The sequence below is a fragment of the Panicum virgatum genome, chromosome 4N, assembly GCF_016808335.1.
Source record: "Panicum virgatum strain AP13 chromosome 4N, P.virgatum_v5, whole genome shotgun sequence".
Lineage (NCBI taxonomy): Eukaryota > Viridiplantae > Streptophyta > Magnoliopsida > Poales > Poaceae > Panicum > Panicum virgatum.
This window is the reverse complement of record NC_053148.1, coordinates 9,075,881-9,094,034: the sequence shown is the minus strand read 5'-3', so window position 1 is coordinate 9,094,034 and position 18,154 is coordinate 9,075,881. Positions and strand designations below refer to the sequence as shown.

At 48.5% G+C, this 18,154-nt stretch overlaps 4 protein-coding genes across 5 annotated transcripts; all 4 read right to left on the bottom strand.

Moving 5' to 3' along the window:
* Positions 1-2,255: 2,255 nt before the first annotated feature.
* LOC120669087 lies at positions 2,256-2,804 on the bottom strand. The gene has a single exon (XM_039948907.1). The coding sequence runs from the start codon at positions 2,802-2,804 to the stop codon at positions 2,256-2,258; it is 549 nt and encodes a 182-aa protein (XP_039804841.1).
* Positions 2,805-6,181: 3,377 nt separating this feature from the next.
* Positions 6,182-7,531, bottom strand: LOC120669765 (ethylene-responsive transcription factor ERF014-like). Its single transcript, XM_039949611.1, has one exon. The coding sequence runs from the start codon at positions 7,213-7,215 to the stop codon at positions 6,538-6,540; it is 678 nt and encodes a 225-aa protein (XP_039805545.1). The 5' UTR covers positions 7,216-7,531; the 3' UTR covers positions 6,182-6,537.
* A 3,192-nt stretch (positions 7,532-10,723) lies between these two features.
* LOC120669764 (aminoacylase-1-like) lies at positions 10,724-14,181 on the bottom strand. Of its 2 annotated transcripts, XM_039949610.1 has the most exons (5): positions 13,233-14,149; positions 11,726-11,863; positions 11,404-11,643; positions 11,218-11,326; positions 10,724-11,138 (listed from the first exon to the last, which is right to left on the bottom strand). In XM_039949610.1, the coding sequence occupies exons 1-4, from the start codon at positions 14,091-14,093 to the stop codon at positions 11,246-11,248; spliced, it is 1,320 nt and encodes a 439-aa protein (XP_039805544.1). In that variant the 5' UTR covers positions 14,094-14,149; the 3' UTR covers positions 10,724-11,138; positions 11,218-11,245. The 2 variants fall into 2 exon arrangements, with proteins under 2 accessions (XP_039805544.1, XP_039805543.1); XM_039949609.1 differs by having other exon boundaries at positions 10,724-11,326; positions 13,233-14,181.
* A 316-nt stretch (positions 14,182-14,497) lies between these two features.
* LOC120669766 (transmembrane emp24 domain-containing protein p24delta3-like) lies at positions 14,498-17,306 on the bottom strand. Its single transcript, XM_039949613.1, has 4 exons — positions 16,946-17,306; positions 15,318-15,527; positions 15,135-15,211; positions 14,498-14,824 (listed from the first exon to the last, which is right to left on the bottom strand). The coding sequence occupies exons 1-4, from the start codon at positions 17,159-17,161 to the stop codon at positions 14,680-14,682; spliced, it is 648 nt and encodes a 215-aa protein (XP_039805547.1). The 5' UTR covers positions 17,162-17,306; the 3' UTR covers positions 14,498-14,679.
* Between the last annotated feature and the right edge of the window lie 848 nt (positions 17,307-18,154).

Below are 18,154 nucleotides of genomic sequence, written 5' to 3'. Positions count from 1 at the left end.
TTTTGTTTTCTGCCTCAATGGTGGGGCAGTGAGCTGGAAGAGTTCCAAGCAAGATACGGTGGCTGATTCGACGACAGAGGCCGAGTATATTGCAGCTTCCGAAGCTGCAAAAGAAGCTGTTTGGATCAGAAAGTTTGTTTCTGACTTGGGTGTTGTTCCTAGTGCGTCCAGTCCAGTGGACCTCTATTGTGATAATAGTGGTGCCGTTGCACTAGCAAAGGAGCCTAGAACAACTAAGAAGTCCAGACATATACTGCGAAAGTATCACCTCATCCGTAACTTTGTTGAGAGAGGTGATGTGAAGGTTTGCAAGGTGCACACGGATTCAAACGTTGCTGATCCGTTGACGAAGCCTCTCCCACAACCAAAGCATGAGGCGCACATGAGATCTATGGGTATTAGATACTTACATCAGTGATTCTAGTGTGCGTGGGAGATTTTGTGTCATGAGTATGTTTATGTAATGATAAATAATTGTTATTTGTTCCATGGATGATTATTTTACATTGATTATCAAGTATGTTACTTGTTCGTGAAACTCTTTGTTGAAAATGATATGATTCTAAATTATCCCTAGTTTATGTCGTTGTGTGGGACAACAACGACGTTGAGACTAGCACATGCATTAATTGATGATCATGTTTCACGGATCATGGATATGGAGATATCAGATTAATGATGTGGACACATGTTGGTGAACATGGTGTTGGATTGACCCACTCCAAGACAATGTTGGGATTGTTATTTTGTATGTGCCATCAGTTGTTCTTGAGTGTTATACCTACTGAATCCTTAGACCTGAGATCGCCATTGTTTCTCACTGTGTGTAGTGGTGCATCTTGGGGCTGCTAAACGCTACTCCGTGACTGGGTAGTTACAAAAGCAGCTTACAGGTATGTCATGAAACATGGAATGGGATGTGAGCGGATCAAGATGGAATTTGCCCCTCCTAGATAACGGGAGAGATATCTCTAGGCCCCTCGAGATAATTGGATTTGAAAGTGCATGGCCATGCCAAAGTGATTAAAGAGTTAATCATGATGACTAAAGGTTAGTTATGAATAGAATCCACTATTAGATCGAGAGAATGGTCGAGCTATCACAAAGGTGGCACGCATCTCGCTTTGAGCTTGACTGGTATCGTGTGGCAAAGGGATCGGTGTATGAGTATATCTATGGTTCGGCCGATATGATCTTTATGTGTATTTGTGAGTCACTATGCCCTGCTAGGTGCCGCTATTGACTTGTGATTCAGAAATGATTTCCGATCACGACCACCTACACATGAACCTAACGGGTCACACACTTAAGGGGTTTGGAATGTTGGAAAGCTTGCATGTATGATTGTCTCTAGTGCAAGTGGGAGATTGTTGGTGATATGCCCAAGAGCCCATCATCACAATACGGTTTAAAGGCCCAAGTGGATATTGATCCAAGAGGGATTAGGGTTACTAATGGGCCTATGAGATAGAAGCCCATTAGTACGCCCTATATATATGAGGGAGGGGCTAGGGGGGGCGATGACCTGAGCCGCGCCACCTCCCTAGCCGCCGCCCCTCCCTCTCTCTCGGCCGCCGCCCTTGCCGTGCGTGCGGTGCTAGCACACCGACGCCCGGCGTTTCATCCCCGTACGTGTGGACTCCGTGGAGGTGCTGCTGCGACTGCTGCGCTGATCGGCTGCTGGGATCAAGTACGAGGAGCTCGGTTCGTGGGACGTGATCGACTACTTCCTCTACATCGACGCGCGACTTCTTCCGCTGCGCTGCGCGTCTAGTGGTAACGATCTATGATCTTCTACTCGCAAGTATCTTGGGTTTATGCGGTAGTGATGCTAGCGTAGCCTACCCGTTTCCCTACAGCAACAATGTTAGATGGAAGATGACGTGAAGAGGGTGTGTGAGAGATTATACCGGCATCGGAGGTCATATGACTAGAAGCACCAGTATCAAAATACCACTCTTGTTGTTGCGGTTGCTGAAGAGCCATGGTCTGAAAGTTGGCAGTGAGGGCTTGCAGATCCCAGCTTGGAGCAGACGAAGGTGGGCCAACATAACCAGGAGCTGGCCCATAGGCCGCTAGAGGAGGAACACCCCACTGGCCCGCCCACTGCCCAGGCGGTCCAGCAAGAAGAGCCTAAGGTTGCTGGGCCGGCCCGGCAGGTGGACGAGGGATAGAAGGGGGCGCTGCCCGGGCCACATGTAGATCGCCCCTGTCCGCCGCCGCCACATGTTGCGGCCTCCCCGCTTGCCCCGCTTCTAGCGCTGCTGCGGCTGGCTGGAGCTGGACCCGCCACCCGAGCCGCCCCCAGACTGCTGCTGTGGGGGGCGCTGGGACGGCTGCTGTGGAGGGCGCGGGGCGGCTGTGGAAGGAGTAGGCGGCTTGGAGCCGCCAGGGCCGCCAGTCCCGGAGAGGGCAGTGAGAGCTGCAGCCGGGGCAGCCTTCGCCATGGTGAGTTCCTCGAGAGCCAGGTCATCGCGGACCTGCAGGAAGCTGGGAAGAGGATTGGTGCGGCGGAGATGAAGACCGAGCGCGAGGAATCGCTCGTTGTGGCCCCTGACGATGTTGAGGACGAGAGTCCTGTCAGAGACGGGCTCGCCAAGATCGCGAAGATCCTCATCGAGCTTCTTGTAGCGGCGGCAGTACTCGGCAACAGGGAGGTCATCTTGAGAGAAGGAGCGGAATTCTTGGTCGGTGTAGAGGGCGCAGGTCGTACGGTTCCCAAGGAACTGTGACTCGATGGAGAGCCACAGGACGCGAGCTGTGGAACCGTGCTGGGACACCGTGTCGGCAAGGTCGTCGGTCATGGTGCCGAGGATCCAGGTGCGAACCACGTCGGAGAGGACGTGGGACTCCAGGGAAAACTTGGTGAGGGAGCCGTAGGTTCTTGAGCAGCGCGGACACGGGCATCAGCCGCGTCGCGCTCTTGTTGCGCGATGGCAGCTTCGCGATCTGCATCTGCCGCGCGGGCAAGAGCAGCATCGCGAGCAGCCTTGGCCACGCTATCGCGTTCCTCCTCAGCGTCTCGAAGTTCTTCAGCGCGCTTGAGGGCAGCAGCAGCGTTGGCATCGGCGTCGGGGTCGACGACCGTGGCGCCGGAGGTGGCGCCGGGCGGCGGCGTAGCGCTAGCCATGAAGCAGCGCCGGAAAGAGGAGGCGCGCTGGTGCGGAAGCGTGTTCAGGAAACCTAAACTCGTGATACCATGAAAGCAATAGAGATTGTGAGGAATAGTAGATTGATTAATTGAGAGACAATACATTTATATATATAGGAGAGGAGGATCGTGAGGCTAAAGGAAACCTATAGGATATGGACTCCTTCCCGTACCCTTCTCTAACCGAATATACTATACATGGGCCGGCCGGATGGAAGCCAGGCTCTTGACCGTACAAACACAGGACACTTTCTAACAAGATGGATAGCCCCGACTGAAGGAGGGGGTGGCTCCCTTCTAGTGCCATTCTCTTTTGGCCTCATCCCTTTTTTTAGTCTCCACTGTAAGGCTACCCCTTTGAAACTTATAAAAGGGAGAGCCAGTCGTATAGGAAAGAAATTCATCATCCCATTCACATCTCAGCTCACTCGTAATCTCAGCTCACTCGTAAGCTTGTAAGTTGTAACTCCCGAGCACCACCGAGCACCAGGACTCAAACAATACAAACAAACCTATCCTCCGACTAGACGTAGGGCATGTTGTCTGAAGTCTGAACCAGTATAAATCTTGAGTCATCATGTGCTAAGCCACATCTAATCGTATGCACGGCACGCTGTTTGCCATTTCTAGCACCGACATTGTTTTTTTTATAATTAGACCCCTGTCCGCTAAGTCCAATTGCATCTGTACCACTATGTGAATCGATCCGTAGGCCAGATCGAGATTCTTTCAGTTGCTGGACCTCTATCTAACTCCACCATCTCATTTGGATTCCGATGACCCATCCTGGAGCTTGCGATGTTTTGTGGCGGCAGGCCACACCACTCTGGCATTTTTGTAAGTTCTCGGTGCCTCCTTTGTGATGATGCTTGATGTTGGAGTTGTGGCCCTATTCTGTACAGTTGGTGAAGTTGGTCCTTGTTATTTTGAAGTTGATTGAATTCTCACACGGTGCAATTTATGTCCCTTTGCTCTGACTTCTGACATTAGTCTGAAGTCGGATTAGCATGATCTTCAGTAGCTTGGAGGAAGGTGAAGATTATTGCACATGTTGTGCCTACCGTACCACGTTTTGCATTTGCCAAGGTCCTCTGAACATCAGGTAAAGCTTATGTCTGTGTTGAAGACACCAATTTTTTGTTGTAGAGGTGTTGGCTTGAAAGGTGATATTTCAGATACAGGCTTATATTTGTTACTCGAAATTCCACCAAGCTGCCATTCACTTAAGTAACAAAATACAATATGCTATTCATTTTTTATTTTTCACATGAGCAGTCTATTAGAAGTTGTGGTTTCAAAGGTCTGCCCCGAAATCAAGTAAACAATTACTCTCAGTTGCGCTATCTCAGTTATTAATTATTGGTTTGTATATTGCATATAAAAAAGCATATGAGAATGTTAGGAACAATGCAAAGTTAAACGGAATCTGCAATGGTTGGAATCTTTCATATATATTTTTTTAATAAACCTGAAACATTTATGTAGCGATAGTAATTACAATTTCAGATTATTCTGTTTCGATACTGAGGACCGCCACTCAACTCTCCCTCATTTTTTGGTGCTATTCTAATTGTGAAATAACTTATCACAGTGTTTTACTTGTAGGTGTTTAACATATTCTGATCTAACTAAATGGAAAGTCTGCTGCCGCAGCTGCTACTATAGAGTATCCAAGATTCTACTCCCTCTGTTCCAAATTATAAGTCATTCCAAGAATCTTGGAGAGTTAAACTATCTCAAAATTTAACCAAAATTATAGAGATAAACACAAAAATTTATAACATCAAATAGACATACTATGAAAATATAACTAACAAAGAATCTAATGATACTTAATTGGTATCATAAATGTTATTACTTTATTATATAAATTTGGTCAAACTTGAAAAATTTTGACTCTCCAAAATTCTTGGAATGACTTATAATTTGGAACGGAAGGAGCAATTGTGAACGATCTACAAGAGTTGAAGTGATTCAATTTGTACAGCTGCAGTCTTAAAGCCACCAATTTAGTTGTGCATTATCACCAAACCCGCTGACAGAGAATGATGCCGCTACTCAACCATGATGAATGATATTTCAGGAATACATCTGTATGTAAAATTTGTCATTTCATCGATATGTAGAACAGCCTTACAGGCTATCAACTTAATTGTGTACCTGTGAAAAGAATTTAGTACTCTTGCAGGCAATTCCACCATCCATCTAATACAATGTAAATGGTCCACCAATTTCACCAAAGAAGGAAAATGCATGGAGCAAACTTAATTCTAGAAACAAGATACTTTCTGAATTTATTTTATTTTTAATATTTCAGTCACTCTAATCAAATTGCAGCTGCTACAACCAAGGTTGAATCTGAAACAACTCCACATTGCCCACATAGCTGAATCTACTGCTACAAAGAACCAACTAAATAGAATATAACCCTGCTCCGTGAGACTGTTACAAGCATGGTTCCAAGTGGGGCAGACATAATTTGTCATCTACTTCCACATTCCACATTGCACAATTTGTTGTTGTTGTTGGGGGGGGGGGCATCCCCCTCCCAATTCCACTGCTGGGGTGGTGGCGACTTGGGCTACCATTCTCACATTACTCCGTTCGGCTAGTTTCAGCTTGTTTAGAAGCTGGCTAGTTTCAGATGGTTTCAACTGATTCAATAATATTCTGTGAGAGGGAATGAGCTGAAAGAAGCCCGCTGGTAGACCAGCATGTAGAGGCTGGGGTTGACGGCCCACATTGCCTTGGACATTTATTTATTCCGGTCCATTTGAAAAATCGTATATGGGCCGTAATGCGGACGTCAACCTTACCAGATGAACTGGGTTGAGGCACTAACATGTATGATGGTTTGGTTCTTATTGTTAGCTCAGTTCTTTTCTTGTGTTCTTCTTTGTAGATACCCATGTATGCACATTTGTTTTCACCAAATAAATCGAGAAAAATTTTAAAAACAGAAAACGTCTGATAATGCATTTTCTACTATTTAGTTCCCCAGTCATGAAAGTGTAATCACCACTGCTAAAATATACAAGTACTTTGTGCTCTAAAAAGAATTACTCATAACAGTCAATTGTACTTCCAATAAAGCTGCCTTTTGCCCTTTACTGAATACTGATAACAAGCAACTGTAGGGAGGTTAACTCCATGGAAGCTACCTTAAAACATGGAGCTCCATGAGAGCTCCCCCTACAATGCATAATTACTATAATTAGCTTATTACAATTGTTTACATTGAATTTGAATGATCAAATAGTATATATATATATATAATGGAATTTAACTATACTTTTTCGTGCCAACGATGACCGGTGTTCTTCTTGGTCACCTGATCGGCGATTGGTCAGTAACTGAATTATGGCTCCCATTTCTCTGACGCCGCTTCAGCAGTCGAGAGTGGAGAAGCTCCAGAGCGCGAGGTCGCCTTCCTCCTCCCAGCAGGCGTCGTCGGCCGCCACCGGCGCCGGCGCGAAGAAGGCGCTGCAGGGGTCCATCATGGCGTACTCCATGCACTTGGGCGACTGGAAGAAGGCGTCGATGTCGGCGAGCGAGCTGTAGTAGTCCGCGTCGGCGTCGGCGTCGGCGTCGCCGTAGTGGTGGGCCGCCGGCAGCTCGCTCTCGCTGCTCACCGTGGACTCCAGGGAGCTGACCGCGGAGGCGTCGTCGCTGCGGCTGGGCGAGCCGCCGCTCCACGCCGGGGTGGTGCCGCTGCACGCGCTATCGGCATTGTCGGCGGCGCACGCCGCGAAGCCCGCGCCGCCCCCGGCCGCGGCGGCGGCGGCGACGCGCTGGATGGCCTTGGGCGACATGGCGGCGGGCGGCAGGTCGAACGGGAGGCGGAGCGGGAAGTTGAGGTCCGCCGCGGCCGCGGAGCCCTTGAGGCAGAGCAGCGCGGCGTCGTAGGCCCGCGCCGCGGCCTCGGCGGTGGAGTGGGACCCCAACCATATCCGCGTCTTCTGCCCCGGCGCCCGCACCTCCGACACCCACGACCCCCAGCTCCGCATCCGCACGCCCTTGTACGTCCTCTTCGCGCCGTGCTTCGCCGCCGCCGTCTTCACCATGGCTAGCTGCCGCCTCGCTTGCTTTGGTTTCTTGGGGTTGCGCTGACGCGACGGCGATGGTTTCTTCCTCGGTGGGATGTGCCGCTGTGTGTGCTGCCAGCTCGATCAGTGCTACTGCTGCTGCTTGTTGGTCTGCTTGGAGAAACCTTGGCGATCGACGGCCAGATTTATAGGACGGCACGTCACGACTGTGGCAATGTCAATGCGAGCGTCTCGCGCATTAGTTTAAGCATTGCCTAGTGGTTGAGCATTTGAAAAACCTTTCCCGTTCACATCAGGGCGATCCTGATCGAGCACACACACCATGCCATGCCGTCCCTGGTCAGCCGTACAGCTGCCAGTGATGCAGCGGAGGGGATTTTTAAAGCCAACGAGGAAGCATCCGTCCTGCATTCCTGCTGCTGAATCGAGAGCGTTGGTGGTGATGCCGCCGTACGACCTGCGCGCGCAGCACAGCTGTGATCCGAGACGAACTGGAAAAACCAAGTTCGGGGCCGCGTCAACCGCGCCCGCAGCACAGCTAGTAGTACTTCATGCAGAGTCTAGAAAACACATTCTAGGAATTCTAGAATGCAACCAAACAGGACCACTGGATAGGCCAGTGGACTATCTACTTGTTGCTGCTGCAAAGCTTGGGTCTCTCACTCTCTCTCTCAGTGGCATGTGAGTCGACAGGCGAATTCAACCAACTGGACGCCTTAACCATTAGTAGTCTACTACTAGGAACTGATCTAGTACTTGGAAAAAATCGACAGAATGGTGATTGTTTTCTGTTTTCTGTTGTGTGATAGAAAAAAACGCAGTGGTGGTTGCGGTTGCGACTGAACCTAACCTCTGCATGCCTGATGGCTGCATGTGTGATGCGTAACCTGGTCGTTTTTCCAGCTGAGAGTTTAACCTGCCGACGCGCCCCGGGGTTGACTGCACTGCGCACTAGATCTTGACAAGTTGGTGCAGTAGAGTACATGGCGGCCACATGGCCGCGCGCGGCAACTTTTCCCCACCTCGGCACGCGATCGACGAGGCCGCCGCCGCTGTTCTCGGTTCGTTCGTGTCCGGCCGGCCATGAACAGCAGTAGGAACTCACACCTCGCCCACACACCTTCCAACAGCCGCATTAGTACGTTGCAGCAGGATTAGTACTAAGTAGTAGATTACCACATTGCTAAGAGAAGTTAGACAAGGGGTAACATGCGAGGTGGGGCTGCTTTGTTTATTCGGCCCGGCAGCTTCGCGGATTCCTTCCGGGGGCGTAGGCGATGAGATGGGGACGGCGACAGGAGATCGGTTGGGGCCTAGCCTAGGGCTTGCGGCGGCGGCGGCGTACAGCGTCAGCACGGCGGCGACCGCTCGGCTACGCCGGACACAGGGGCGCGTGCGTAGGAAAGCCGTGTGCTCCGGTCGCGGTCGCCAGCAGAGGCAGCTGGAGCTTAGCTGCGCGCTGGCCCGGGGCAACTTGCAGCCGCTGCCTGCCTGCCGAGGACGGGAGGGTGGTTGGGTGTAGGACGCCTCCGGCACAAACCGCGTTGCTCCTCTCCGCAGCTACTGAGCGTGGCCATTGGTGGCCGATGGTTGCTATTGTGAGTTTTGTTCTCAAGCCAAACGTCCAGACGTGTATGATGCACCTGCCGACGACAGTTACAGCTCTTTTTTTTTGAAAGAAAAACAGTTACAGCTCCTTCAGAGTTCAGACAGTAAACCATCGATCCATGAATCTGAACGCAGATACGGCAGATGGCCGGACCAAGTGAACTGATTCTAAAAATGGCTTGCATATCCTCATAAAAAATATGCGTTGCACAGCCCTAGTGGTCCTCTGTTTCATCCTCTGTAAGCCGTGTTCACACGCATGGTAGCGCTCCTATGTATGCATGGTTTATCTTGAAGAGAGAGATGCAGTGAAAACAAAAACCATATTACAATCTTTGCGTCGACGATATTGGAAGCTCTCCAAAAACTACCACACGCAAACATGGATTGAAGCGAGCCAAGGACAAAGTTCAGGGTAAAATGGAGTTTACAATTTACCATTTCCCTTGCTACTCGTCCAGCTTCATGTCTCACAACGACGAAGCCGATTTTGTTCCTGAAAATTGCGTTGCTTCCGCAGTTCCCGATACATCTGTGCTCTACTAGCTCTTTTGAGAATTTCACTTCATAACTACGGGTAGCTTCCATGTTTCACCTGACACTGATAGACCGTTCGCAAGTAACACATGCATGTCTACTTCTTCAGAGCGTCAGCAACAGGAACCCTCGACAAACTAGTCACACTAGCGTCATCAGATGATCAGATCAGCAGCTAGCAGCCGGCTGGGGACTGGGGTAGCGTCTCGGCGTGGCCCACTTAGGGGTGGTAATGGGCCATGGCCCTAATGGCCTCTTCACAGCCCAATAAAACCCTTAAAATTTTTAGTTCAAAAATACATATGTTTAGAGCCCGACCCTTTTAGTGCCCGATCCTTAGATTTTCTAGTTCAAAATGTTGGGCCCTTTACCACTCCTAGGCCCACTGCTCACGCGGTTTAACAGCCTAGCTCGCAGAGACAGGCCAGCCCCCCTGCAGATGATCTCATGATGCGAGAGTGACAGACAGACCAATGATGGATGAACATGCATGATCCCTTTGTCTCTCAAAACCTGTTTTCTTTTTTCCTTTCTTTTCTCTCACTCCATCTGCTGTTGTTCGCGCCCGTTTCGTCAAAGAGGACCGAGCAAACAGTTCATCTTGTCCACGGGTATCTTTCGCGCCCGGCGTCAGCGTGGAGCTGGAAGGCATTGCGCCGCCCGCGCAGCGGACATGAAGCTGAGGCGGGGGATGGGCAGGAAGATGGCCGGAAGCTTCTTCCCACGAGCATGGCCACTGTTCTTCAGGCTCTCAAAAGGGAGAAAAAACAAAGGCTGAAGTTCTCTCAGGATTTCTTTTCTCACAAAGGACCAAGATTTTGTACTAAACATTGAAGGGTTTTGGTTCTCGGAAAAAGAGGGGAAAAAGAGCTTTTGATTCGCCCAAAAAAGAGCACGAGCCTTGTCTCACTTTGAGCCGGAGCGTCACGTTGGCCTGACGCGCTCAGGAGTGAAGACAAGCTGTGCGTCAAGTGTGAACCCTGATGAAACAGCCGGTAGTACTATCCGGTTCAAACCACGGTTCCAACTCACTGTTCAGCAACGTGCCTTTGGACCTTTGCTGTACATTCTTACCCTTTTTTTTTCCTTTTTCGATGCTGCTGAATTCTGATAATTGCAGCTTTCAACGCTGCAGTGGGACTCCACAGTTTCGTCATCGAGCATGTTCGCTAATAATTGCATTCCATTTTTAATTGGAACGCTAAGTGATTTATTTAGTGCCTATGCATTTGCTTTGAATAAGGAGGTGCAAAGGAGGAAAGAAAGGATCAGCAGAAAACCACGGCACAGCAATTGGTTGCCAGTATTCAACACCACTCAACAGTAAGCTGCCGACACGGGCAGATCAACCACACAGATCAAAGCAGATGGAACAGAGAGATAGTCCTGACAGAGTGACAGTGACAGCCATATCCTTTTTGCAATATATGTTTGGACATGAGATACAGTTTTGGGCATATCTGCCTCTTTATTTCATACCCTCGTACAACTAAAGATCAAAATTTCAGGGCTCCATCTACAGTAGCCATGCATGCCTTGTCTCTCTACTCATTCAAATGTCCAAGTGGAGAGAACTTATTCCACAACACCGGTTTCCTCCAGCACACGGGTACAACCAATGGAACCTCCAAATGGGAGAAATATCTAGCCACACATGGCTTCTATGTTATCATGTTACATTCATGTCATAACTCCATACCCTGTGTATGCATGAATCAATATGCTTGATTGTCATTCAAATCAGCATCTTAGGCAGATTTGATTGCTTCAGTGTGTTTCCTTTGGTATGTTTGAGACTGCAATAATGAGAAACCTGGAGGTCAGAGCTCTGCCTCCTGCCTCCACTGAATGAGATGGGAACTCAACGATGCATACTCTATGTACAAAAGTATCCTTTTCCGAATCAGCCCTGGAAGGAGCTCAGTGCTCTAATAACATGTTCGTACACTTTGATGCCCCTCAGGAATACTTTATCCTCCAGAAACTGAAACATTGAGATAACATCGATTTTGAGCATCACATTCTGGACAAGGAAAATGGTATCAAGCCAGGATCACTTACCTCATCATTGTCGTGAAGTAGTATCGGAGTATTGCTCATCAGAGAAAACCCAAGGGCGGGAATGCCCAACTGCCTCACAAACCGTGAATCTGTGGTTGAAGATAAGATCTCAGGCTTGGATAGCTTTCCACCTGCAGAGGTGATAGCCTGCTCAAATACAGACCACCATGGGTTTGACTCATCGGTTGCTGTAAATATGGGATGTCCTGCCCCATCCGTTACTGGTCCTTTCTGTGTCAGCTGTATGAACAATAATGGATTTCAGGAAATAAAGAAGTTGGTTTATTTCAGTTATCCAAATGACAGCGAAACTAATTTTCACCTCATAGGTCAAGTTTTTATGAGCTGGTGCCCATTCCTCTTTGACTCTTCGTTTTATCTGTTCAATGTCTGCGGTTGGGGGAAGCCGAAGATCAAAGCCAACCTCTGCTTCTGAAGGTTGCATATTCATCACAAAACCCTGCATCAATCTGTCTTTAGCGACTACAGAAGCCACTAAAGAAATGAATATATTGTATGGTAAAGTTGAATTTGGAGCATGCCACTATCATTACAGGAATTTTACAATCTTACCTGTAACACAGGTAACAAACCTATTCACTGCTGAAAGTTCTAGTTCGGAGCTTTGAAGCAAATTATATTTGTAAGTATACAAAAATTAATGTTGCAGAAAATCTGCAGCAAATGTACTAAAATAACATTCGGTGAAATCAAGGGGACAAGGGCCTATATTATTTAATGAGACTGAAAGTCTCAGTGCAGACTGAGACAAGAACATTCATTTCTCTATATGCTTATGAAAAATAGAGTCTTAATTAAAATATCATATTCATAATTATGAAGCAACTCCTAGCTTTAGGAAAATCTTCAACCTGTATCTACAGAATACATGGTTCAGTCTGCCCCTTGAACTCTACTCTGCTGGTTCTGATATGCAGAAAGATACAATTTAGTGATTTTATTCAATTGGGTTTGTCTCCCTCAAACTTGTTTGGTAGACTCATATGCATCACAAATTGATCCCTCTATCATTAGATGACATGGAAAGCAGCATATGGGACTCTTTGCACTGTCAATCAAGGTTGAATTATTCAAAAAAAATCAAGGTTGACTTAACGACTAAATGTTGATGAAAGATACATGAATTTTGAACATCCTTTGTCATTAAAATAAGTTTCTGTAAACATCTGTGCAGTGCACCTTATTTTTGCATGAAACTTATGCGCAGGTCCTACAATACTAGAATGATTCGAAATGTAAAATTCCAACCGCATAATATTCTTTGGTCTCGTAAAGAAGACAATAAAGGAATGCAGGTGAACAGGATTATAAAGCTGAGGGACTGATAACAACAAAAGTAGGACCAAATACGACATTATCATCAAGAGCGAATCTACACTTTGTGGACTAATTTCAATGGCGTAAACTTGTGAATTCAAAAAGGAAGATATTGCCTTCCCAATTGATGCACTCTTACAAATTGTCTCTGATAGAAATGCCATAGGGACAGAGTATTACATGATCCTTAGTTTACTAGATCTGTTTAATAATTTAATCAGATAAAATATTGTGAAATTTTTGGACAGAGTATTTGTGTACCAGAAAAGTAAGTATGCAAATTAGTAGCTGGTCATTGAATCAAGCCTATAAAGTTCAGCACCACACCGCAATGTGGAAAGTGAAAACAAGCAAATATGTGGAGTCTAGTGATACCAATGATTCTTGCAGACCATCTCTAGTTACCTATGTTAAAATCTGTTTGTTTATGACTCTTGCACTAAGCTAGTTACAGTAACTAGATAGTAGCAGCACAAGTGCACAACCCTTACCGTGGGGCTTGGTATGCCGGCCTTCATGTACACAGGGTTCACTGAAACCACCTCCCCGGGACCCCTCTCCCCGGCCTTCACCATCCCGAACTGCGCCTCCCTGAACCCGGACACGGTCTCCAGGCAATCCATCAAATTGTCCACGGCGGCGCCGTCGAACATCCTCGACCCGTGCCCGGGCGCCCCCGCTGCCTTCACGATGAGCCTCCACACCAGCCTGTCCGCGTAGAAGACCCTGAACACATCCGTCGGCGACGCCTGCCCCTCGTCGAGCATGAACCCGATGTTGAGGGCGCGGAACTCCTCCGACTGCGCGAACTTCTCGAACCCGTCCATGCCGCCGATCTCCTCGTCGGGGACGAGCGAGATGTGGACGGTGCGGGCGGGCGCGAACCCCGCGGCCCGGAGGCCCCGGATCGCCTCGAGGTACTGGACGGGGAGGCACTTGTCGTCCTGCGCGCCGCGCGCGTAGACGCGGCCGGTGGCGGGGTCGCGGTGCGCGGCGAAGGGCGGGTGCGACCACCGCTCGGCCTCCGCGGGGACGGAGTCGATGTGGGAGTTGAGGAGCACCGAGGGGAGGGACGGGTCGGAGCCCGGCCAGGTGAGGAGGAGCAGGGGCTTGGTCTTGCACGGGGTGAAGTGGAGCGTGGTGGTGCGGAGGCCCAGGGACGCGGCGTAGGGGAGGAGGAAGGCGGCGGCGCCGGCGTAGTCGGGGGACGGGTGCGCCGTGCGGATGCGGAGGTACTCCTGGAAGCGGGCGACCTGGTCGGACTCGAGCTCGGTGAAGGGGTGGGCGGGGCGGGGGAGACCGCAGAGGAGGAGGACGGCGAGCAGGAGGCGGCGGTGGCGGAGAGGCGCCATGGTGCGAATGTGCGATGGCTGCGCTGCGCTGCGTGCTGAGCTTGTGTGTTCCGTTGACTCCCACCGGAGCATCGGCGGCGGCAGGTGAAGTCTGACGTGGCACGGTTTGCCCCCACAGAACAAAATCTAGTCCGTCCGGTCCGGTAACGGCCCAGCCCGGCACAAAAGGCCCAAGGTCACCTCCATATATATTACCACGATTAAGGGCCAGTTTTGTGCAAAAGTCAGTTTTTTCAGTTTTACTGGTTAATGAAGTTATTTTGGGATAAACCCTCCTAAAGTGCTCCAAAGTATCACTTCAAAACTTAACAGCCCATATTGTCCATGCATGCTTTTTCAAAAAAAAAAAATACATGCCAGATATTTCCACAAGTACCATGTTTGCATCAGCAACGGCAAAGTAATCAAAATCCAATGATGCGCATGATTGCGTATAATATTAGTTGCTAGCTATTGAAACCATGTATCATGTATCAACCAGCTGTTTTGTCCACCATATGAGTTCCTCGAAATAAATATGGCAAAAATGTCCTTTTCCTAAGGTAGTTAACAACGGAGTACACACATCAAACGGCTGAGCGTGAATCTATATGAGCTTCTTCTTCCGGAAGAAACCTTGAAGATGCCACAGCTGCAGCACAGAGACCACAATGCAGACTCCAAGTGACAAGATGCTGAACCAGGCAACTCTAGAATTTGTTTTCTCGCTCACCGTCCGCATATCCGCTTCCCTGCACAGCACAGCACAGCACAGATAATGAGATAACATTCAATCATGCAATGCACCAACTTTTGCAAATACCCTTAACATACAGTGGCAGTCATTTTGCATTCTCATCATCGCATTTATATTGTCACTGACTCGAAACAACATCCATGAGGTAATTTATTACTGCCAGTATTGTTCTTCATTGTTATAGCCAATTCTGGTTGCAATGGGACTGGTAATACTACCCCAAGAGTTCAATGTAGTTATTATGTTTTTGAAGAAAAGACAATAGATACCAGTTCAAACGGAAAAAAAAGGAATAGATAACTTGCCTTGCTTTGAGGTACAGCAAGTTATGATGGATGGATTCGACGGCAGCTTCAAGTTTCCTAAGCTCTAGCTCGACACCCTGATAAGAAAAGGTGAAAAATCCAGATTGCAAATAGTTAGAAACCAAAAGCAATGCAGTAAATTTGGAATGTGGTTGAACTTGGACCAGACTGTATAGGCCATACCTCAATTTTCTCCTTCTTAGCAATTGTATCCCAGTCCTTCGCTGCAATCCCTATCTTCCAATCAAGATTTAGAGATGTTCCTGATCCTTTCTCTGCACTGTCTATCCAGAAGCATGCAAGGTAGTTTCCAGCTTCTGAGGTAGTGAATGCAAACTGACCCGTTGTGGCATTCTCATTGTGATGTACTGTATTGCCATAAGGTGAGGTAACCTAAACAAAAAAAAGAGTTAAGGGTAGGGAAACCTAAGAAAATTAAACAATAACACATTCAACAAGCAGCAGCACTAAGATACGTTGTACAAGAGTGATGGACATGACTTGTAAGGTCATCATCACAAGATAACATATACAAACATAAAGTAAAACAGAGAACCCACTAATTCAATTCAAGTTCAACATGCTGATGTTGCTTTGTGAAATTAAGGCACCACCATGAATTACATCAACGCATTTGCAGGTTGAGATTCCAACATGATTCCAACCAAACCAGAGTTAGTGGGAAGATGACCGTTTCTCTAAGCCCAGAAATAGATCAAACAAAAAATACATTGACACAGATACCTTCCTTTTTCATTGTGGAATAAGGAAAAATTGAACACTACAAAAGTCCGATAAAAATACAGGTCTAGCATAAGACAAGACATATGAATATTAGAGTTGTGATTAATCCTTTCTAAGTTAGCAGGTATGGCAGATTGACAATGGAAGTAGCTACTAGCTATAGTGCACCTTAATGATAAAATTTTATGTTGTCTGGACTCTGGAATTGGAAATACAATATGGGTCTCAAGTTCTGAGAAATCTGCGACCGAGCTGGGTTAAGGGTTGAACACTAGTAACATTATATTCATATATATGTTGAATTTGTCTGCTGATAACACCCACATTATTTCAAGGTAATAGAAGAATCTACTAATGTGCATAACAAATAGGTAGGTTACAACCACGATAACGAATATGATCCAACATCTGTTGTACCTTGGTGCTATGAATTATGATCCCCCAAGTTCAATAGGGCTAGTACTAACTACAAGAACGGTATTTTAAGAATGCGGTCCCCAATAGAAAGTTGAAACCCTTCACAGCATGTTACTTGGTATTGGGGCATCCAGCATTGGAATCCCCAAATTGATGAAAGAGTGTCCCCATCTGAAGCAAAGACCAGGTGCAGTTTTGACTCTTAAGTTAATTTGGGTCATGTGTACAAACCTGGAACTAGGTACTAAGATCAGATTCATGATGAACGGCCGAGCTGCAGATTTCCCCTTAACGATGGATTCACAAACCCAATACGCGCTGAACATCTACTTAAGCATGAATTTGTCAGCATCTCAGGCTTTGAAAAATGTCCCCACGCTAGAATATGTCTAATTCCCCACCCTCCGTCCATCCCTCACAAGTTCCAGTTTTTGACTCGCAGAGGTCCACCCTTAGCAATACGATTCCACGACTTAATTCGCACGAAAAATTAGCACAATCTGGCACGTTGGCAGCTCAGCTGCGTCCCAATTTGCCTATGCGGAGATCCCAGTTCACCGGCCCAGATCGAGATCGAACACGAGAACCAACACGACGAAACCGCACATTAGGCTCCTCCGGGAAGGAGACGAGGAAGAGCGCGCGCGTACCTTGACCGCGACGGTGGGGTGCGAGGTGGGGTGGGACTCGTACATGATGGCGTAGTCCGCGAGCACGACGACGTTGGGCTGGATCTCCTCGGAGACGCACTTGGTCCCCGACGGCGGCAGCTCGAGCCACACCGCCTCCGCCCCGGGAGGCGGCGGCAGCAGCAGCAGCAGCAGCACCGCCGATAGCAGCAGCGCCGGGAAGGTCGGCGCCGCCATCCGCCCCGGCCGATCTGGGCCGCGGGCGTCTCCGCGGTCGCGGTGGAGTCGTGGGAGCTTGGACTTGCGCGCCGCGGGCACGAGCAATGGCGTGCGGGGCGGGGGGTAGATTGGGGAGGGGCGAGGTTTTCGGGAAATTAATTTTGTGCTTATCGGTGGGGGCGCACCGTGCAGCCGAAGAAATTCCCTCCGCACGCCGCGTGACCCTGGCGGTGGGCCCCCGGAGGTCACGGCTTTGGGCCAGATTACGCGTAACGGATCTGGGCTGTGTTGGGCCGGAAGAGAGGTTTGTGAAGAAGACCGAAGTTGTATGATATGGGCCTTTATGGGGCTTTCGTGCTTCAAGCCCATCCTCTCGATTTTTTTCCACAAATGCACAAAAAAAAAAACCATCGTCAAGATACCAGAGGTCAGAGGAGAGAACTGGACAACCAACGGCCGCCATCCGACGACCCTCGTCAGGTGTCCATCGTCGTTCTCACGAGAAGAGGTATTGGCCCCTCGCTCGCTCGGTTCCTCCTCAGAAAACGAAGAGCCAAATAAATAAACCAAAAAGAAAAGCCCGGAAAACGAAATGAAAAGGCTGTGCACACGTAGTGACGCCCAAAGACGCCGAAGGCGATGCGGCGGCGCGGGCGAGCCAGGGGAGTACGTGTCGCGAGTGACGCCCTCGACTCGCCGACCCATGCATGTCCATGCGGACGCGGCGACACGCCGGATGCCCAGATCGAATGAGTGGCGCCTTTCCGTCGGCGATACCTGGCGAACGTAGCAAGGCCACACGTGACACGTAAGCTAGGATTAATCAGGTTTATTATTTTAGGTCGTGTGATCCAGCAGCTAAAGAATGATGAGGCGTACCCTTGGGGCCAAGATGATGCTTATTTCTCAAGTTTTCTTTCGCTAGTGAAGTTTGGGAGAGCTAGTGAGTCTTTCTAGTGATAGAAAATCGGTGGATGAATTACCTATATATAGTTGATTAATTATCGCATA

What these genes read in the sequence shown, in the direction of transcription:
- LOC120669087 (XM_039948907.1), bottom strand. Translation starts at nt 2,804, where the DNA reads ATGACCGACGACCTTGCCGACACGGTGTCCCAGCACGGTTCCACAGCT.
- LOC120669765 (XM_039949611.1), bottom strand. Translation starts at nt 7,215, where the DNA reads ATGGTGAAGACGGCGGCGGCGAAGCACGGCGCGAAGAGGACGTACAAG.
- LOC120669766 (XM_039949613.1), bottom strand. Translation starts at nt 17,161, where the DNA reads ATGGCGGCGCCGACCTTCCCGGCGCTGCTGCTATCGGCGGTGCTGCTG. An exon ending in ACCCCACCGTCGCGGTCAAG is followed by an intron (nt 15,528 to 16,945) that starts GTACGCGCGCGC and finishes TTTTTTGTTTAG; the next exon opens with GTTACCTCACCTTATGGCAA. An exon ending in TTGCTGTACCTCAAAGCAAG is followed by an intron (nt 14,825 to 15,134) that starts GCAAGTTATCTA and finishes TGTGCTGTGCAG; the next exon opens with GGAAGCGGATATGCGGACGG.
- LOC120669764 (XM_039949609.1), bottom strand. Translation starts at nt 14,165, where the DNA reads ATGCTCCGGTGGGAGTCAACGGAACACACAAGCTCAGCACGCAGCGCA. An exon ending in CCGGCATACCAAGCCCCACG is followed by an intron (nt 11,864 to 13,232) that starts GTAAGGGTTGTG and finishes AGATTGATGCAG; the next exon opens with GGTTTTGTGATGAATATGCA. An exon ending in ATAAAAACTTGACCTATGAG is followed by an intron (nt 11,644 to 11,725) that starts GTGAAAATTAGT and finishes TTGTTCATACAG; the next exon opens with CTGACACAGAAAGGACCAGT.